The following is a 17687-nucleotide window of genomic DNA, read 5'->3' as shown; positions in this document are numbered from 1 at the left end:
ATGCTTCAAGCAACAACAGAAATGTAGGCTCATATATTGTTTCCAGGAAATAAAATATACACCGCATTAAAACCTCCACTGCAAGATAGCATTCATTCCAATACTAAAGGATTCAGTTCTGCACACTTGAACTCAGTCCTAAAGTGTCGATTTTAGCAGCACTGGCACATATCAGGCTTCCACTGCCGCAACTGGACTGTGACCAAGTAGGGTACAACCCTGCTACAAAAGGCATAAGGGAATAGTGGCTGGAAAACAAAATCATCCAGAAGGCTGCACGACTCTTGCTATCTCTAAGCACACCAAATGTAGCCAGAGATTTCCAGGAAAAGTTCTCTACCCTGTTTCTGCAGCTGGCCAATAATAAATGAGCTGGTGATGCAGAGGCCATGCCAATCCAGGAGCACTAGAAAACGTGTGCAGGTATTAACTGGGTATTGGCATAAGAGGCAGCTTGGAATAGGGGACATACTAGAAACCATGACTAAAACCATGGTCATCGTTTGTGGCTGTAGGAGATTTCCTTGGTCATTTATATAGGAAGCAATGAACAGACATCAGCTGCTAATCCTACAGTCCAGAAAATTATGGAAATATGTTCATAATTCTTAATTTCTTTCTAGGAGTCATTACAGATCTGTTGGAAAGCTGTCACAAGTAACTCCAAATAAGCAAACCAAAAAAAAATCACTTAGAATTTTTGCTTTTAACAATATACGAATAATGATCTTAAACCCAGAATAAATAAACAGCTTTACAATTCACAAAGCTCTCTTTCTACTCTCTAAATGACATAGTTTACCTTGCTGAAATCAACAGTGCTGTTTTCTCTACTCCCCCCTGTTCCACTGCTTTTAAGTTCTCCACTTTTTCCAATGTCCAAATTACCGGGTGCAGATTGTGGTGATGCAAGAAGTCCTACAAGCAGAATATACAGGGCCGTTCAAAATTACATCAGTAGAAAACAGACTTAGTTACACAATGACAGTGGCAGCTTTCTAAAAGCGAATGTGGAAGTTAATAAACAAAAGGTGCATTAGTATCAAAAATGCCACACAAACAAGTTATTTTCTTCTGAAAAACAATGAACACTTGTTAAAAAGTTGAAATTAGATGTTGCCTAAATGATGGCCTTTTGCAAAATGCACCAGAACAAAAATGTGTTATTTTTTAAAGAGAACATAAGAATGTGTGTCTAACCACCAATGCTTTGTGTGTGGATCGTGCATCAGAGGGATGTCATACTTTCTATGAGTCTGAAAAACCACAAAAACATACTTTAGAATACCTAGCAAAACACCTAGCTTGTTACAAGACTGGCCTCAAGATTACATCTCTCTTCCATTAGTCAACACTAAAGCAAGAATATATTTTAACCCATGATCCTAAGAATTAATTTTACACATGAACAAGAGGAACCAATTTTATTTGGAGTTAACACTGCAGTTTCATCTGCTCCCAAGGTGGCAAACCAGTTTTAAGAAAAAACTAATAGCAAGAAGAACTGTTACAAACTTCAAAGAAATATCAGGGTGGTATCCAACAAAATTACACTCAGAACAGACCTATTAAAATCAATGGATTTGCATTAGTTTTGAAGGGCGGTATACACATTCTACTATTATTAAAATTACTACTACTAATTAAAACTCTTACAAGATGCCAACTTTTTTTCTTTTCTACTTCACTGCTTTGTCTACCATCTAGTCTTGTACACTATTTTGGAATTGTTGTTTCACCATTTTGGACAGCAGACACAGTATGTTACTTCTGATGTAACATTCTATGAAATACATGGTTTTAAAATTGCATTTTTAAGAACCTTGGCCTAGTCATGACAAGATGCAGATGGGGCTACCAAGAAATCACAGAATCACGGAGCTGGTATATAACACAGAGTTCAATAAGCCACTGAAAAAACCACCACCTCTTTGTGCAGAAACAAACAGTCCACATTAGGAACATTAAATAAATAAATGTAAAAGAAATTGGCACAACTGGTTCAGTCTTGCTTCCAACTCTGCTTTGGAACTGCTTATCGCCCTCCAACAGGATTGCCCAGAAACTAAACAAGAGAAGTGTGGTCCTGTTGGTTCTGCTTAACATCTCAGCGGCTTTTTATGTTCCTGGGGCTGGTGACACTGCTTTACATTATTCCTGGTCCTTTCTAGCAGACAAGTCTCAGAAGGTGGTATCTGAGGGGTACTGCTCAATTCCATGGCCACTAGCTTACAGTGAGCCACAGAATAACAACTTGTCCCCAACATGTTGAACATCTACAGAAACACCACTGGAGGTTGTCGATTAGGACCCCTGCAGCATCACTATGGTGGGAACAACCAAAGCTCTTTCTTGTAAATGGTATCGCATTACTGCATTGTTGTATCAACTTCACTGGCTCCAAGTCTGTTTGCAAGCTCAATTCCAGATGCTGGTTATTTTCTTTATAACCCTAATTAGTTTAGACCAGGAAACTTGAAGTACCCATTTCTCCAATACAAGGCTTCCCACTTAATTGGAGTGTGTGTGTGGGAGGGTGTTTTCTGCAAGACACTACCGCTGTAAGTTGGGAATGCAAGAGAAGGCTTTCTCTGCAGTAGCAGAGCAGGCAAGCAAATGTACTCTAGGACAATTGCTTGCCCGCTCTTAGTTACACTACTTCATACTAAATTATCATTATTTCCCTTGCATCCTATTCTAGTGGAATCCAAGTTCGGAAAACTTAGGGCTGTTTTATGCAGTGTGTTGTCTGATCCCAGACAGTACCAATACCTGCAGAGCAGATTATCTATTTACTGAAAGACACAATTCCATGAAAATCTACAATGGTCGTATCTTCTCACATGAGATAACAGAAAGCTCAAAGTTTAAATTAATCTAATATATCAAAGTGCCCCCAGATGACAGTAACCAAGAAACAGAGCAACAAAGGAAAGCAATGGAATAAAACAACCTCAGAGAAAAGCAATAATTTCAGGATATGGCTTACAAAGCATCTTCAAGCTGCGTCACACTTTACACAGCACTGCAACAAAACGTGAGTCAGAGAGAAAGAGAGATATGTTTAGTCCATATTTGCAGGGGACCTACTTCTGTCAAAAGTATATTAAAAAAATGTACATTCGACTTTGCAGTTCGAAGATTTTCAGAGCATTTAACCCTAAATATATACGTGCTTTACATTTACATCACAGGTCTTAAAACAACTGATTGCTACAATAGCCTGAAAAAATAATTTGCTGTACACCAACACACATAATCAGATGTTAAGCTCCTAGCTAGAGTAGTCAATCTTTCTAGTCTCAACCTCTGTGCAAAAAGCTACTGTGCAGAACAGGAGACTGATGCAAGAGGTCTCACACAGGAAGTGAATAAGACCAGAACATTGAGGACTGCAAAAGGCATCCACATCAATCTTACAGGTATAAAGTGTTGCTGTAACCAATGGAGTTTAGAGTTCAAGTACACTAGCAACTGACAGCTCTTACCCATTTAATTCAGAAAAAATAAATGCCCCCTTAGCTGTTGCACAAGCTTCTCCTTGTTACAATTCCTAAAAGGGGGCTGGCTACAGTTAAAGTGGCCCTTTTCAAATTAAACAGGAAAGAACTAGTTTATTACCCTGAAGTAGGAATTTCAAGTTGGGTACAGGATGTTACTGTGTTTTCAAAGCACAGACCATAATTTTTAAGATAACTGGCATCTTCTGGTGCTGAACTATACATCACCTACTATAAATTACCAGGTTTAAAAAGTAGTAAAAGGCCACCATTTGGTATCTTAGTTTCAAGTTTATAATGTATAACTCGCTTGTTTCTTTCTTTATTTTTTAAAGGCAGAAGCACTTGCTGAATGAATTCCTTTAGGTTATGAACATAAAAAGTATGGAGAAATACTCAGATATTTCATTGCTTTCAATGTGTTAATACTTGTGTTAATATTTCAGTGTCAACTCCAGTTCATAATACTGACTAAAGTATCACACAAGAAAATATCACACAAGAAGAAATGAAGCATGCAAACGAGTGACAGACTGATATACAACTCATGATTGCTCAAGCTGTGTGATAAAAACTTTGCAGTGGACGTGATTCAGCTGCAGAAAGCACCACACATGGACAATTTGAGTTCAAATAGTTGCCTGGTATTATGTCACTATTATCCTCTGTCGTCTTCTCCTCGCTTTCCTGAGCTTCTAAATCCTCCTCAGGTGGATGAATTACTACTTTAGGGATATCATCACTAGAAGGAGACACTAGGAGTTCAGCACCCTGGTGCTCAGCTGGTGGTAAATTTGTGGTTCCCTTGTGACCGCACCTAGGACTGGAAGGTGGAGTGCTTTGTGGGGTAGGTAAAGGGGTTGCGCTCCTTGAGACGGCTGGAGATCCAGGAAGAAGGTAATTGAGAAGAAGGGATAAGCGATTCTCTCCTCTCAGGGAAATATTTGAGGCAGAGAGACCAGCTCGTAAAGAGTGGCGGGAGGCTGAAAGGCCTTCCCCTGAGGTAAAACAAATAAAGTGATAAAAAAAAAATGTTCAGCAGGAAGACAAGTTATTCATATTTTATATAACAAAACTCTAAAAACACAAAACATCACTCAGTCATAGGTGAGATAAGACTTAAGCAAAACATAAGAGCTAAGCAGAATTTTCGATGTTAAAAAAGTCAGCTTATATGTACACATATCTACAAGGTAAGGAAGGAAAGGAGAAATATATTACTGCTGACTGCTTAAGATCCTGAGAGAATTGAGGAAAACATCTAAGTGCTATGCTTATGATAAAGGAATCTATATATATTAAAGCAGACATATAAGCACCTTCTGTAAAACAAGTTCTGGGAAAAACAAGAAAGTACAATACCTGAAGTACAACATGCCAAATAAAAACACAGTCACTATCCTGACCTAGGGTGTCAACAGTATGTGAACCTTTGTTTTTCCTACTTTAAAAACACGTCACCACAGGAAGGTATGGAAGAAAAATGCTAGGATCAGGGCCTAAAAAGACTCTGTACTGATTACAGGCTCCTAATAATAATGAAACAGTTTGTTGTAGAGCTACCAAACTCAATATCTTTAGAGGCAGGTTTTATCAAAATCAGCAATTTGAAATATACATACATGAAAAGTCAAATATGTGATAATTCTAATTAAGAGTATAGATAGCAATATAAAATGAGATACACATTGATTACCTGAAATTACCTGAGCAGTGACTCTATTTTTTTTTAGCATCAGAAACCACACCAACAGAAACGAAACATCAAATGTGAGAGCCACTCAGTAAATAAAAAGCACACTATCAGAATATCCTATAATGATTCTATATTATAAGCAAATATAAACACATGCACATACAGAGAATAGCAGACAGGAGAAACCAAGGCAATCATTTAGATAAAAAGCAGTGTGGTTTTCCTCACCAAAATATCATTTATTGATTATTCCTAAAAGAAAAATGGACTTATTATAAAATGCAGTAGCATAGGCATAAAACAGGAAGAGCCAGAAAATAGAGGAGGTATATAATAAAACAAGACACAATATTCATAAGCCTTGGTTTCACAAGCATCTATCCATATATTCAGTGGTGTAACCACAGTTCTCAACTCTTACAGATCAAAAGGCATGAAGACAAAGTCACTAATCCTACAGACAAATGTTTACTCAACTCCTTATATATCAGGAATGAATTATGAACTTGTTTTCTTCAAGTGTGCTGACTTTTCTCACATCTCTGCATTAAATTTGTTAAAAGTTAAAACAAACTGAATGCCATGACTTATCTCACCATTTCTTTCAAGCAAGAGAGGGTCAGAATGTTTCTTGCCTATATCTGCAAAGGATCGGACAAGGGGAATCCGATTAGTGAATTTTTTTTCATTCTGATGATGGTGCCTCTTCAGAAGAGCTTCTCTGACATTGTCTCTCATAGATTCATCCAGGTGACCAGAAGCTATCATGTTATCCAATACCATATCTATAGAGAGAAAAAGATTAAATCAAAAATAGTGACCTCCTGAAGCTGATTTAAGTCAAATTCCACATTAAGAGCAATCCGTAAGACCTTCCTTTTGTAAATGATGATTCTGGTTAAAGATTATAAAGCGAGCATTTCTAAACAATGCAAAGCTCCTACGAGATCTCACGATAGCATCCCAGAGTCCATGCGCTGAGCAGAACTTGCCTATTATACAAGGCAAGAGACATTAAAAGCTCTTTCCGTGTCAGCAAAACCCAGCACAAAAAGAGCTTTTAAGCTCTCCGCCATACATGCAATTAATTTGTGCAATTTCAACCAGCTGTCTTTCATCTGCACAAGGTTGAAATAACGCAAGTGAATTGTGCACAAGATGCAATCATACTGTATACAATGTGGTCCTTATTTGGAAATGTCCAGATTTCTTCTGAATGAGGCACATTTTTGCTTAGATTTAATCCCAAAACTTAAAATTGCTGCCAACAAAATATGTAGCAGAGTGACAGAATAAGCATTGAAGCCCTGCAATAAACCCTCAGGCTGGAACCATCTTGTTATCTACCCCAGTCGCGGAGAGGTTCTGGTTAAGATTTATGCTAACACATGCAATAAAATGGTTTTTTTGTGTTACGACATTATGCTACAGAAAATTAAAGCAAGTACAACTTTTAGCATGGCCCTTATCTGCTAATAAAACACAGTTAATCAGCAGGACTTTTAACTTCAAGCTTTAAGTATAATGGTAGGTATTTTTTGCCTTTATTGTGTTTCTTTCTTAGACAGAATAACTGAAAAACTGTTTTGTTTTGTTGTTTTAGAACTAGATCTACACAAGCAAAATTTTAAAAATCTTAAAGGAAAATTGGCTGTAACCTGCTATTTCATCCAGCGTACTGGCTCTCATATCCAACATGACTGTCCCGTTTAAGATACAGCTTCTCAGTTCAAAGAGACTGTGCAGAGACAGGGTAGCCACATAAGGTTTGCTCCACCTATCACCACCATCTTCAACATCTTCTTCAAATTTTAGCCATCTGAAACGAAAATACACTGAGCTACATGCACACTAACAAGTCATTATTTTTCAAAATACTGCTATTTAAACACAAAAAACCTTAATAAAAACTATTTTTAATTTTTAAAAACTCTGCTGTTTACTATCTATGTATTTCTTTAGATGATTGATATACCGCTCTTTGCACAGGCCCCAGGGCAATTTACAACAAAAAGAACTAAATAAGAATACATAAAATCTCTCATTTGGCCCTGCTTCTCAGAATCTTCTTTCCATACATTCTATAATTTAAGTGTTTGCTTTTATTAAAATATTTACAGTACAATCGTATTCTTTCCTACTCAGAAGTAAGCCATACTAAACTCACTAGGACGTACTCCCAGGTAAAAGAGTACAGGATTACAGCCTCATTTATCCTTCATTTATCAATCACCCTACCACCTGACAGCAGCACCCTTATATAAAAGTGAGCAATATCTTTTTTAAAAAAATAAGCAGTAGTATCAACAGACACAGAGCTAGGAGAAGTATGCTTAGGTGTTAAGGAATACTTATCAGGCACTTCAAACAGATTTCACAGATTTCCACTTGTCTTAATGTAAACTGGAGGGCCAAGTCTCTTTGTGCTGTAATCATCAGTGAGAGAATTTGAAGAGGAATATTCATCAGTTACCTGGCAGTTTCTTTCCATTCATATTCTTCTCCTTCTCTAAAGCAAAGTTCATCCATTTCAGTGAATAGATCGTGGGGAATGTGTTCTTCATCATCATCCTCGGTACCCAGGATAAATTGTACCCTCTGGGATGGTGTGTCTTGATGGAAATAAGATTGTGAAGGGCACATCTTAGTTTAAGGTTTAGATTGTCAAACTCTTACTTATACCACCACACTGCTAAAAACAAAAAGACAACCACTGATGCTGGAAGTGGAAGAGAAGTTATTTTTTAACCACCAACTTTCTAGAAAAATAACACCATCTATTATTTAGATTTTAGCTCCCCATATTCCAGTGGTTCTTAGTGGGCAATGAATGTACATGAATACATACAGCTAAATTGAAACAAAACAGAGCACTGTTTGCAGAAACTCTGCAATGGCTAGGTCTCACTGAGATCGCTCGGACTGCAGCATTTTTGAAAGAGTGCCCATACAATACACACTCCTGGAATCTGTCTTGCACAAATGGATCCCATGATCAGGGTCTCCTTTTGTGCACAGGCATGTGCTAGTCCCTGGTTTACAAAGGTTTTATGAACCATTGCCAAACATACCTGAGGCAAAGACTCACTGGTGCACATGTATAATCTATTTCCCTTGGCCATATATAAGCAAGACTCTTTAAGCTGGCTCACATTAACATTAAACCATGATTCTCTTCACACACTGCCCTCTCTTCCCCTTATACGCTTTGACTGAGATTCTTACACTGCAAGGGGCTGGACTAGATGACCCTTGGGGTCCCTTCCAGATCTGCAATTCTATGATTCTACACATCTGCTGTGAAGATACTATATGGTCTTGAGCAAACTGTGCTTGTGTACTAGCAATATACAGAATTTGTAGAGAGAAGAATGACTGTTATATTTGTAAATACAGGAACATTTGAAATGGTACTTAATCTTTACACAGATTTCTTTACAAACAGAAATCATAACCAGCATAGAAAGACAGACAAAAATCCTTAACAGATAAAGGAGATTATGATGGTTTGAGAATGAAATAAAGCCCCTTGTTCCAGTACCAAGATTTCCAAACTTGATTTGAGTCTTTTTAAAGGCTCAAAACACTCAAGTACTGTTGCATTTTCAATTTTGATTAACTCATTTCTAACCTATTAACCTTCTAGCAAAACCTTCCACTGAACAAAAATGGCAAAGGGAGCATGAAAGGGAGCAAAATGCATTTGGATGTTAAATGGAAGGACATACATTTAGCTCCATGTCTTTCCATGATCATAGTCACAATAATGGTCATGGATTAAACTGGACATGATCCTTCTCAAGGTGGGGGGGGGCGGGATCCAGGGATATTAACTATTTCAAAAACATATATGAACAATCCAGGCAGAATGCATATTCTCCTGAATGATACTGAATGTTTGGTTAAGTTTGTTATATGGCTTTAACCTTGCTACAGTTTTGAGTGCATTAATAAATTCAGACTCTCTCCATCATACAACTTCCTCCTTTAACATTACAACACTCATGTTATGCAATGTTTCCCTCTGTTCCTCTCTTTACATTCATTTCATTATCTGTAGTCATGTACATTTCTTGTTTTTAACCCAAAAATCAAGTTAGCAGCCACGTAACCCACCATTTTCAAGGCTCTATAGTAGAAAACAATTAAAAAGTTCTGAATCTGATGTAGCACAAGAACAGAGTGCAAGTTCTTGATGTAAAAAGTTCATAAAGAATAATACTGAGGCAATATGCTCTGTGAACATTGTATAAACACAGAGAACTAAGTATTGTAATTTCTCTGGAACATGCCCATAAAACCCTTCCATTCTGTCAATTCTACTCTTCTTAAAAATAAATCACCAAAAAACTGGGTTTTACTATATTGCTGCTTTAAGTACAATGAAAGAACTATCTTTTTTTTACCATATGATGGAGATTCTCGCCCATCTTCTTTGTCAGTTTCCTTTTCTTTTCTTCTTCTATGATGCTTATGTCCACGGTGCCTATGACGTCGTCGACTCTGCTTTCCAAAGGGGACGTGCACACCAATATAAACAGCTCTGTGACCTTAACCAAAAATGTTATGAAACGTATTAGGCATATCAATCAGACAACCACAGACAACATAATTGGCTTTAAATTAGCATTGGGGCACTTGTTGTACTATACAGTACACATGAATTATCCAAAAGATGACAAAGAGCCAATCCTGCTATTTGAGGAACATCGTAATAATGTTCTATTTACAAGAATTTGAAGGCAACAGAGAAGTCCCAATTTGGCACAAATGGATTTTCCTTTTTTCATTATCAGGATAGAAATAAAAACATCTTCACTGATTTTTGAACATCTAGACCCCTTTCAAGAAAAGGTTTGAACTCCTTAAAGGATGTACCAGCTCAGAAAATGAATTTGGTACAGAATAATGAGATATGTAAAGGACTTCAAACATCACCTTGCCCAACCACCAATACATAAAGGAAAACTGCTGCTGCAACATCCACAGTAGTTTGCCAAACAGCACATAGCAATAACGTCATTAATGGTGTCGTTTTAGAATTTTTGTAGATGTTCACTACTTATTCCTTTTATTACACTATTTTATAAATCACATACTACGAAAATCATGTGATAATTGGTAATCTCGCCCGATAATAAATGTTGGAAATGTAAGGAAACTGAAGGTACCTTTTTTCACCTTTGGTGGACGTGCCCGAAGATTAAGGCTTTCTGGGAAATGATATATAATGAAATGAAAAAGGTACTTAAATGTACTTTTCCCAAGAAACCAGAAGCCTTTCTCTTGGGCATTGTCGGCCAATTGGTGTTAAAGAAAGATAGGATTTTCTTTATGTATGCTACTACAGCAGCAAGAATTCTCATCGCAAAGTATTGGAAGACACAGGATCTACCCACTCTGGAAGAATGGCAGATGAAGGTGATAAGACTATATGGGACGGGCCGAAATGACTGGCAGAATCCAAGACCAAGGGAAAGGGACGGCGGAAGAAGATTGGAAGAAATTTAAAATTTATCTTAAGAAATATTGTAAAATCAATGAGTGTTAAAATGTTGAAGTTATAGAAAACAGGGGATTACAGCTGCAAAAGATCAAGTAAAAGAGAGGAACAAGGGAAAATTAGATAAACTTAAGGGGGAGGATTTGCTGAAATAAATTTGGAAATAGGGATGCAGAAAGGGGAGGTATGGGGAAGTCGGTGAAGTAGGGTTTAAGAAAAAAAGGGATTTGAAATTATACTTGTGTGTTTATGTGTTTGTTTGTTTGTATTGTGTATTGTTTGTGTTTATATAAATGTTGAAAAACCAATAAAAATTTTATATATATATAAAAAAAAAGATAATTGGTAATCTCTTTACTATCTTAGGCTACCACAATTTCATTTTCTAGACAGAAAAGGCAGGCTTTTACATTTTCAATTACTGAAATCTGAATACAGTACTGGGCCCAAACTAGATACAATAAGATGTTCCCTTTCCCCCACAGTGTTTTTGTTGAACTAAAAGTAGCCTCACAGCTGTAAAATGACATGGAGAAATATTAAACAGGATCTCCTTGCCCCATCCTTCTATTCTGAATATCTGGAAAAAATCATGCAGCTTTTTAAAGAAAAAAACCACATCAGTTTGAGGCTCAGGTGGCCTTAGTGGCATGGAGTGAGTTCCATCAGCTTCAGCTAGTAGCCCAGCTGCACCTCTATCTGGACAGGAATAGCTTATCATTGCCTATGCTCTAGTAACACCTAGATTAGATTACTGCAATGCGTTATATGTAGGGCTGCCTCTGAAGTCAGTTCGGAAACTTCAGCGGGTACAGAATTCAGCAGCCAGCTTGCTCACCAGAACAATATAGTTTGAGTGTGTTACACCAATCCTGGCACGACTGCACTAGCTTTCAATTAGTTTCCAGGCCCAATTGTGCTCAGGCACAATTCATCAAGGACCTCCTCTCCACATAAAAACTGATCCAGACCCTGTCATCACAATTTGAGGCCCTTCTTTGTTTACCTCCTCCACAAGAGGTCCAGAGGGCAGCAACATCAGATAGGGCATTTTCTGCAGTGGCTCCCCACTTGTGGAATGCTCTCCCCAGAGAGGCTCGCCTGGCACCCTCAGAAACATTCCTTTTCTCACAGGCTCTTAGCTAGTGAAACTGGGGGGGGGGGCAGTGGCGTAGCATGGGTTGTCAGCACCCGGGGCAAGGCAAGTAATTTGCGCCCCCTAACCCGTGGATTGGCACCCCCTAACCCGTGGATTTGCGCCCCCTAACCCTAACCCCCGGATGTTGCGCCCAGTGTGGCTGGCCCCCCCTGCACCCCCCACGCTACGCCACTGGGGGGGATTGTTTTTGTTACTATGTTTATGAATTTTTGTGTTTTTATGTTATAAACCGCCCTCTGATGCTCGGGTGAACGGCGACATAGAAATTTGATAAATAAATAAATAAATAATAAAGAAGGGAGTGGAAAGCAGCACTGAACTCGAACATCTCAACTGGCCTGTAATGAAATTGTCAAGACCATGTGTGCTATGGTCAATGTCTATCACAATCAATAAACCAGTGTCGGTTGGAACACAGTCAAAATCAGTATTCTTCTCAACTTCAAAGCAAGTGATTTAGAACTTGCTGTAAGCCTCACCTCACTGAATTGTGGCGTGTGTTTTTTAACTAAGTCTAGGTCAGAAAAAGAGCCCTGTTCCCAGCTGCAGCTGGCCAGCAGTTTGACATCAAACCTGGCTTCTAAGTCAAACGCAGGATGTTCAACTTCACTGCAATTTAAGCAGGAAGCAAACTTGATCACACCCACAGTTCAAAGAGAAAGAAAATAGACATTGAAAAGTAAGAAATTTACACAGGAACACTGTAGAGGAACTGCTGTGTATGTGTGTGTGTGTAAGAATTCTTCACAAATAAATCTACTTGGGGAAAGGTCTACTAGAATGGCATGCTCCAGATGAATTTAGATAATCCTAACTCAAATTTAAGGAACTGAGATATAAATGAGCCTTTTGCCTGTATATGCAGCCTGTTCTCCCTTCACCCCTTTGTAGTGGCACAATGAAATAATTAAAAGCATCTAATTAATCATAGTATCCCCTTCATCAAAAACTTAAAACTACTTCCACATTTCACCGAGGCATACTGCAAAGAAGATATGATGCCCAATATAGTCTCTGAGTATGTGGGAGAGAGGGGGGAATGGAGGGGAAGAGGAACATCATGCATATGTAATAATATTAAGTAATTCCATTAAATTCCATGGTCTCAAGTCATATACAAAAAAAATCCTTATAGTCCAAAGGATACAGATGAATTGTTAAATGACCTTCAGAAACCCAACTTCCACAATGGCTGTGCCATACTAATACCAAGCAAAGCTTGTTACTGAATTAGCTTAATCCAATACTCAACAGCATTAATAGAATGAAGGATACTAAATTTAGTATACATAGCTCCAGAGACAGTTGTTTGGTTTAATCAGACATGACTTTATCCAAGCTTAGTTGACAAAATCCACAAATGGTATTTACCAGTTAAGGTCATTAATGGTGTCACTTTAAAATTTCTTAAAAGGTGCTCGCTACTTATTCTACTGTATATACTCAGACCACACACCATGGAAAACTTATGATACATAGAAAATAAACAAAATACATTAAAGGCAATTCCAAATCAACTGATTTTTGCACAGCATCAGAATACACTTTAAAAATAACAATTCACTACTTTTTATCCAATAATTTTATATTATTACTGTATTGTACCTGTAACTTAGTAAAATGCCACATAAAATCTTGTTTTTTTTAAAAAAAACACCCAGAAAATTCTTACGCTAACAAAGGATCGTCTCATAAAAAAACCTCTACCTTCTCTGGCAACTCAATGTTACAATTTCATTCTTGATTTTATTCATTCAGATATATATAATACCTCTTTTGTAAACTCATTAACTATGAACTATAGCACTCTAGCTTCAATGGAGCCTACTTGAAACCATTTTTGCTTAAAACTGCAATCTAGCTTTGGCATTTTCTTACACATGTTCAAGGATTTCTCCATTATGCTAACATGTTAAACCTACATACACAGAGAAACGGAAGAATATTTTGCTGTCAAAGAGCAGAAATCCAGATTGAAAAGTCTGCCACTATTATTAAGAACACAGTTTATAGTATCACATATCCGAGATAATAGAACTATTAAATGTAAACACAGTTACACCTGGCAAAGAAAAACCTAAGTGAAGCTAAGTAAAAGTCAAGTGCAGCCCCCTCTTCTTAAGGAGCTTTGTTTGGACTTATGCCATGGAAAAAGCAGATGGCACAAGCCATCGTTTTTCAAGGATGCATCAGGAGCCAAATTTCATAACATAAGCAAATACTAGATGACTGCTCACTTCGCAAAATGGCATCATTGTCTTCTGTCCAACTAACATCTTCAAGTTCTTTGTGTGAAGTGTTCTTAGTAAAGTGTGTGCCTGAGTTTGTAGACAGCTTTCACTGTTGCACAGTGCAAGTCACTTAATTAGATTTGTTCCTGCACGTATAGCATACTCTCATTTACATGGTTACCTGTATAAGTTTGTTTCTCTTCCACAACCAGTTACAAATATTTTCCACATATTCAGCAAATCACAGAGAGCTAAATCAGTAGCTATCCTAATACCCTTTAAACCATTCAACAAGCACATCCCAAGCACAGCACAACTGCAGGGATACTCTCTGACCCCTGATTCTACTCCAAACTGGAGATGATTACAGGAGGGGGTTTTTTGGTGGTGTGCTCTCTTGAGGTTCTCAGAGCACCTCAAATCCTGTCTCTTTCACTAGAAAGGATGGCAAAGCATAGAGCTAGAAAGGAGAAAGGGTAATTGTACCTGACTTCATCTTGCATATTGGATGCAATGCACACTAACAACTTAGGTGGAAATCCCAGGCATGACTTCAAATGGCATTGATGCAACCATGCCAAACCAGATAACACAAGTGCAGCACTAGGATTCTAACATGTTTTACTTTTGAACTTGGGAAAAATAACAATCCTAATGAGACTGAAAAAATATACTTACTTTCTAGTTCTTCTTTCTCAAAGTTTGTGTTGATAGTAGAGCTGATTTTGCCCGTATCCACAACAGCTTCTTCATCATGACCCTAAAAAAGACAGAGCAGACATCCAGTTTAACACTATAATCACATCTACATATTTATGTTTCCATTTTATAAATGACTATGACCAAAAGAATTAAAATTGCTTGTCATACCATCTTCAGAAGGTTAGGAACAACAGAGAACACAGGGTTATTTTCTGGAACTGCATATTTTAGTATAAGTTTTTTGGCAAGTCATCGTGTTGCCCACAAAGCCTGAGTGGAATGAAAACCAGTTTTACACCCCATTTTCAATTGCCTGCCATAGTCCAACTTAATAGTTTTGTGTAAGCTTGTCTAGCATGTGAAAACAAGAGTTACTGAATAACAGACTGTGCATCTTCTATAACAGGGAAGGGAAACTACCATGATTCAAAGGAAACATTAAAAACTTTGAGTGAAAACAAGCTTCACAAATATATCCTCTTTTTCAAGATGTGCATTTAGCAGACACATTTTTATAATGACCCTAAAAAGGCATTATGTTGCACATAATATTTCTCTCTTTTTACTTCTGCCAAGTTAAACATTAAATGCATTTCCGTATTATGGATTTTGTAGCTTAAATCTGCATTAAAGTGTTTTCTATTTAACTACTGGCTTCCAACATTTCTTAAAGAGTTAAGCTGTAGATATTTCTCCTTCCAAAAACCTATGAATTAGTTGGCAATAGTGTAGCATTGCAGAGACTTAAGATTCTGAATGGCAAGTGGGAGGAAGAGAAAGAATCATACTCAAAAAAACCTGAAAGCCAAGAGGCACAAAATCTACAGTTCCAATCACGGCTTAGCCAAAAACTCATTGGGCAGATTTACGCAAATAACTACCTCTTTGCACCAGGCCCTTAAGGGGATGAAGTGGGTTCAAGACAACCCATAAACATTGAAAGGTTGCAGGGCTGCACAAGCCATCCCTGTCCCTCCTCCCATACTGCTAATGGGCCTGGCGGCCACATACCCCCATCACAAATTTAGTGTAAGTGAAAAATAGTCAATATTGATAAATAGGGCCTGATGAGCTGCACCCAAGGGTACTAAAAGAGCTTGCAAATGTAATCTCAGAACCTCTGTCTATAATCTTTGAGTATTCCTGGATAATAGATAAGGTCCCTGTGGACTGGAGGTGGACAAACATTGTTACCATCTTCAAAAAGGGGGAGAAAGAAGACACTGACATAGATACCAGGTCCTAGAATAGATAATTAGAAAGTCGGTCTGTGAGCTTTTAGAAAAGAATGCTGTGATTACTAAGACTCAGCACAGGTTTCTCAAAAACAAGTCATGCCATATATATAGAGTGCATTCCACTCTAAGGCAAAAATCCTGCTTGTAGCATATAATGTTGCAATTGAAACTGCTTAGATGCTCAGAATATTTCATTTATTTAGTGAGTGGATGACTCTCCAGACGGTATTAAGAGAACAAATCCTTGCTCTCAGGAGCTTACAGTCTAAAATGTGACATAAGGGAGACCCCACTAGAAATAGAGGCTATGCCAAGGGTGGACAAACATTGAGGGCCATATAGATACATACAGATATAAATAGATAGATATATACACACACACATATAGAGAAACACCCTCACAACATGAACAAGCGTGACGACACGTCCCGCCTGCCAGACATCTGGAAATTAGCCCTCCCCACAAAAACCGACACCAGAACCAGAGGCACACAGAACGCCGTCACCAATCAACCACACCAGACCCAAACCCAGACCCTCTCCACAGACATATTACAGACTCCATCCAGTAGCCAAACTATAGTGGCACCTCCGGATGCTGCACCCCCCTACAATCCCTACACAGATCTGGCTGGCACAAGGCACAAAACCATAGCTCGCCCCTATACACGAAGCCAAGCCAGAGCACAACTAAATGCAGCACAGCCATCTTCTCAGAAAAACTCTTCACAAGCTCAAGAGGTCAAGACACGAAAGCTTTAGCAACTAATCTACACTTAATGACCCACCCAGTGATATTCTGAATATCACTCATGAAATCACCCAAGATATCCCTCAAGTAATTAAGGAACAAAAGAAGAAAAGGCACACTAATCTAGGAACTTCCTCTTTGCCCAGAACGTTGGAGGCTATACACCACACCCCTCAACAGTATTTATAGGAACTCAAACACCAGACTCTGCTCTGTTCCAGTAACAAGAAGCCGAAAGCACCAGCCTGAAGATGACGAGTGAGACCTCGTCGAAACGTCGCACAGACACCCCGACTCTTACACGGGAAGACACCCGAAGACACCAAAACCTGCACACACACATATATATATATACAGAGACACACACACAGAGAGAGATTTTCCCCTTCATTACTACCTCTCTCTCTATATATATATACACACATACAAACAATAACTAAGCCTTAAGTATAACTAAAATTATTAAATGCAGATTCTTCCCCTCATTACTACCTCTATTTCCAGCATTTTTGCCTTAGAGTGGAATGCAGTCTTCTCTACAAAAGATAAGATTCTTTTCTTCTAGAAAAAACCGTCATGAGACTGCATCTTGCAGATACTGCTAGATACTCCTAAAAGGAGAATGCCAGAAAAAAAGTTCATTTTTAGGTTACATATAAAGTTATGATATGATTCACAATCATGACTGCATGCTTGGTAGGGTCGCAAGAGAGAGAATTATTGATGGCTGCTAGCTCCTTAAGAGAAAATAGACTGGCTCCCTCCTGGTTGTCCTTCAACCAGCAGATGAAGACTTTCTTGTTCTAACAGGCCTTCAAAAACAAACTGATTTTAATGAAAAGACTGGTCCCATGATGTTTTTACTATAATTATCAGTATGGTTTTAATATATTTTATATATGCATAT

At 38.1% G+C, this 17687-nt stretch overlaps 1 protein-coding gene across 17 annotated transcripts in view; it reads right to left on the bottom strand.

Moving 5' to 3' along the window:
• The window catches only part of SLC4A7 (solute carrier family 4 member 7), a 128345-nt gene that overhangs the window by 27171 nt on the left and 83487 nt on the right, over positions 1-17687 (bottom strand). For 8 of the 17 annotated variants that reach the window (XM_082193298.1, XM_082193286.1, XM_082193296.1 and 5 more), the window contains 7 exons: positions 14768-14849; positions 9603-9746; positions 7670-7808; positions 6855-7015; positions 5793-5981; positions 4142-4498; positions 803-918 (listed from right to left, as the gene is read on the bottom strand). In XM_082193298.1, the coding sequence (XP_082049424.1) occupies positions 803-918; positions 4142-4498; positions 5793-5981; positions 6855-7015; positions 7670-7808; positions 9603-9746; positions 14768-14849 (1188 nt within the window). Of the gene's footprint in view, positions 1-802; positions 919-4141; positions 4499-5792; positions 5982-6854; positions 7016-7669; positions 7809-9602; positions 9747-14767; positions 14850-17272; positions 17392-17687 lie in introns of all 17 variants that reach the window. The other 9 variants (XM_082193290.1, XM_082193292.1, XM_082193293.1 and 6 more) reach the window with 4 other exon arrangements.

Source organism: Podarcis vaucheri (genome assembly GCF_965113315.1).
Source record: "Podarcis vaucheri genome assembly, chromosome: 12".
NCBI lineage: Eukaryota > Metazoa > Chordata > Lepidosauria > Squamata > Lacertidae > Podarcis > Podarcis vaucheri.
The sequence above is the reverse complement of the archived record's forward strand: the minus strand, read 5'-3'. Positions and strand labels throughout refer to the sequence as shown.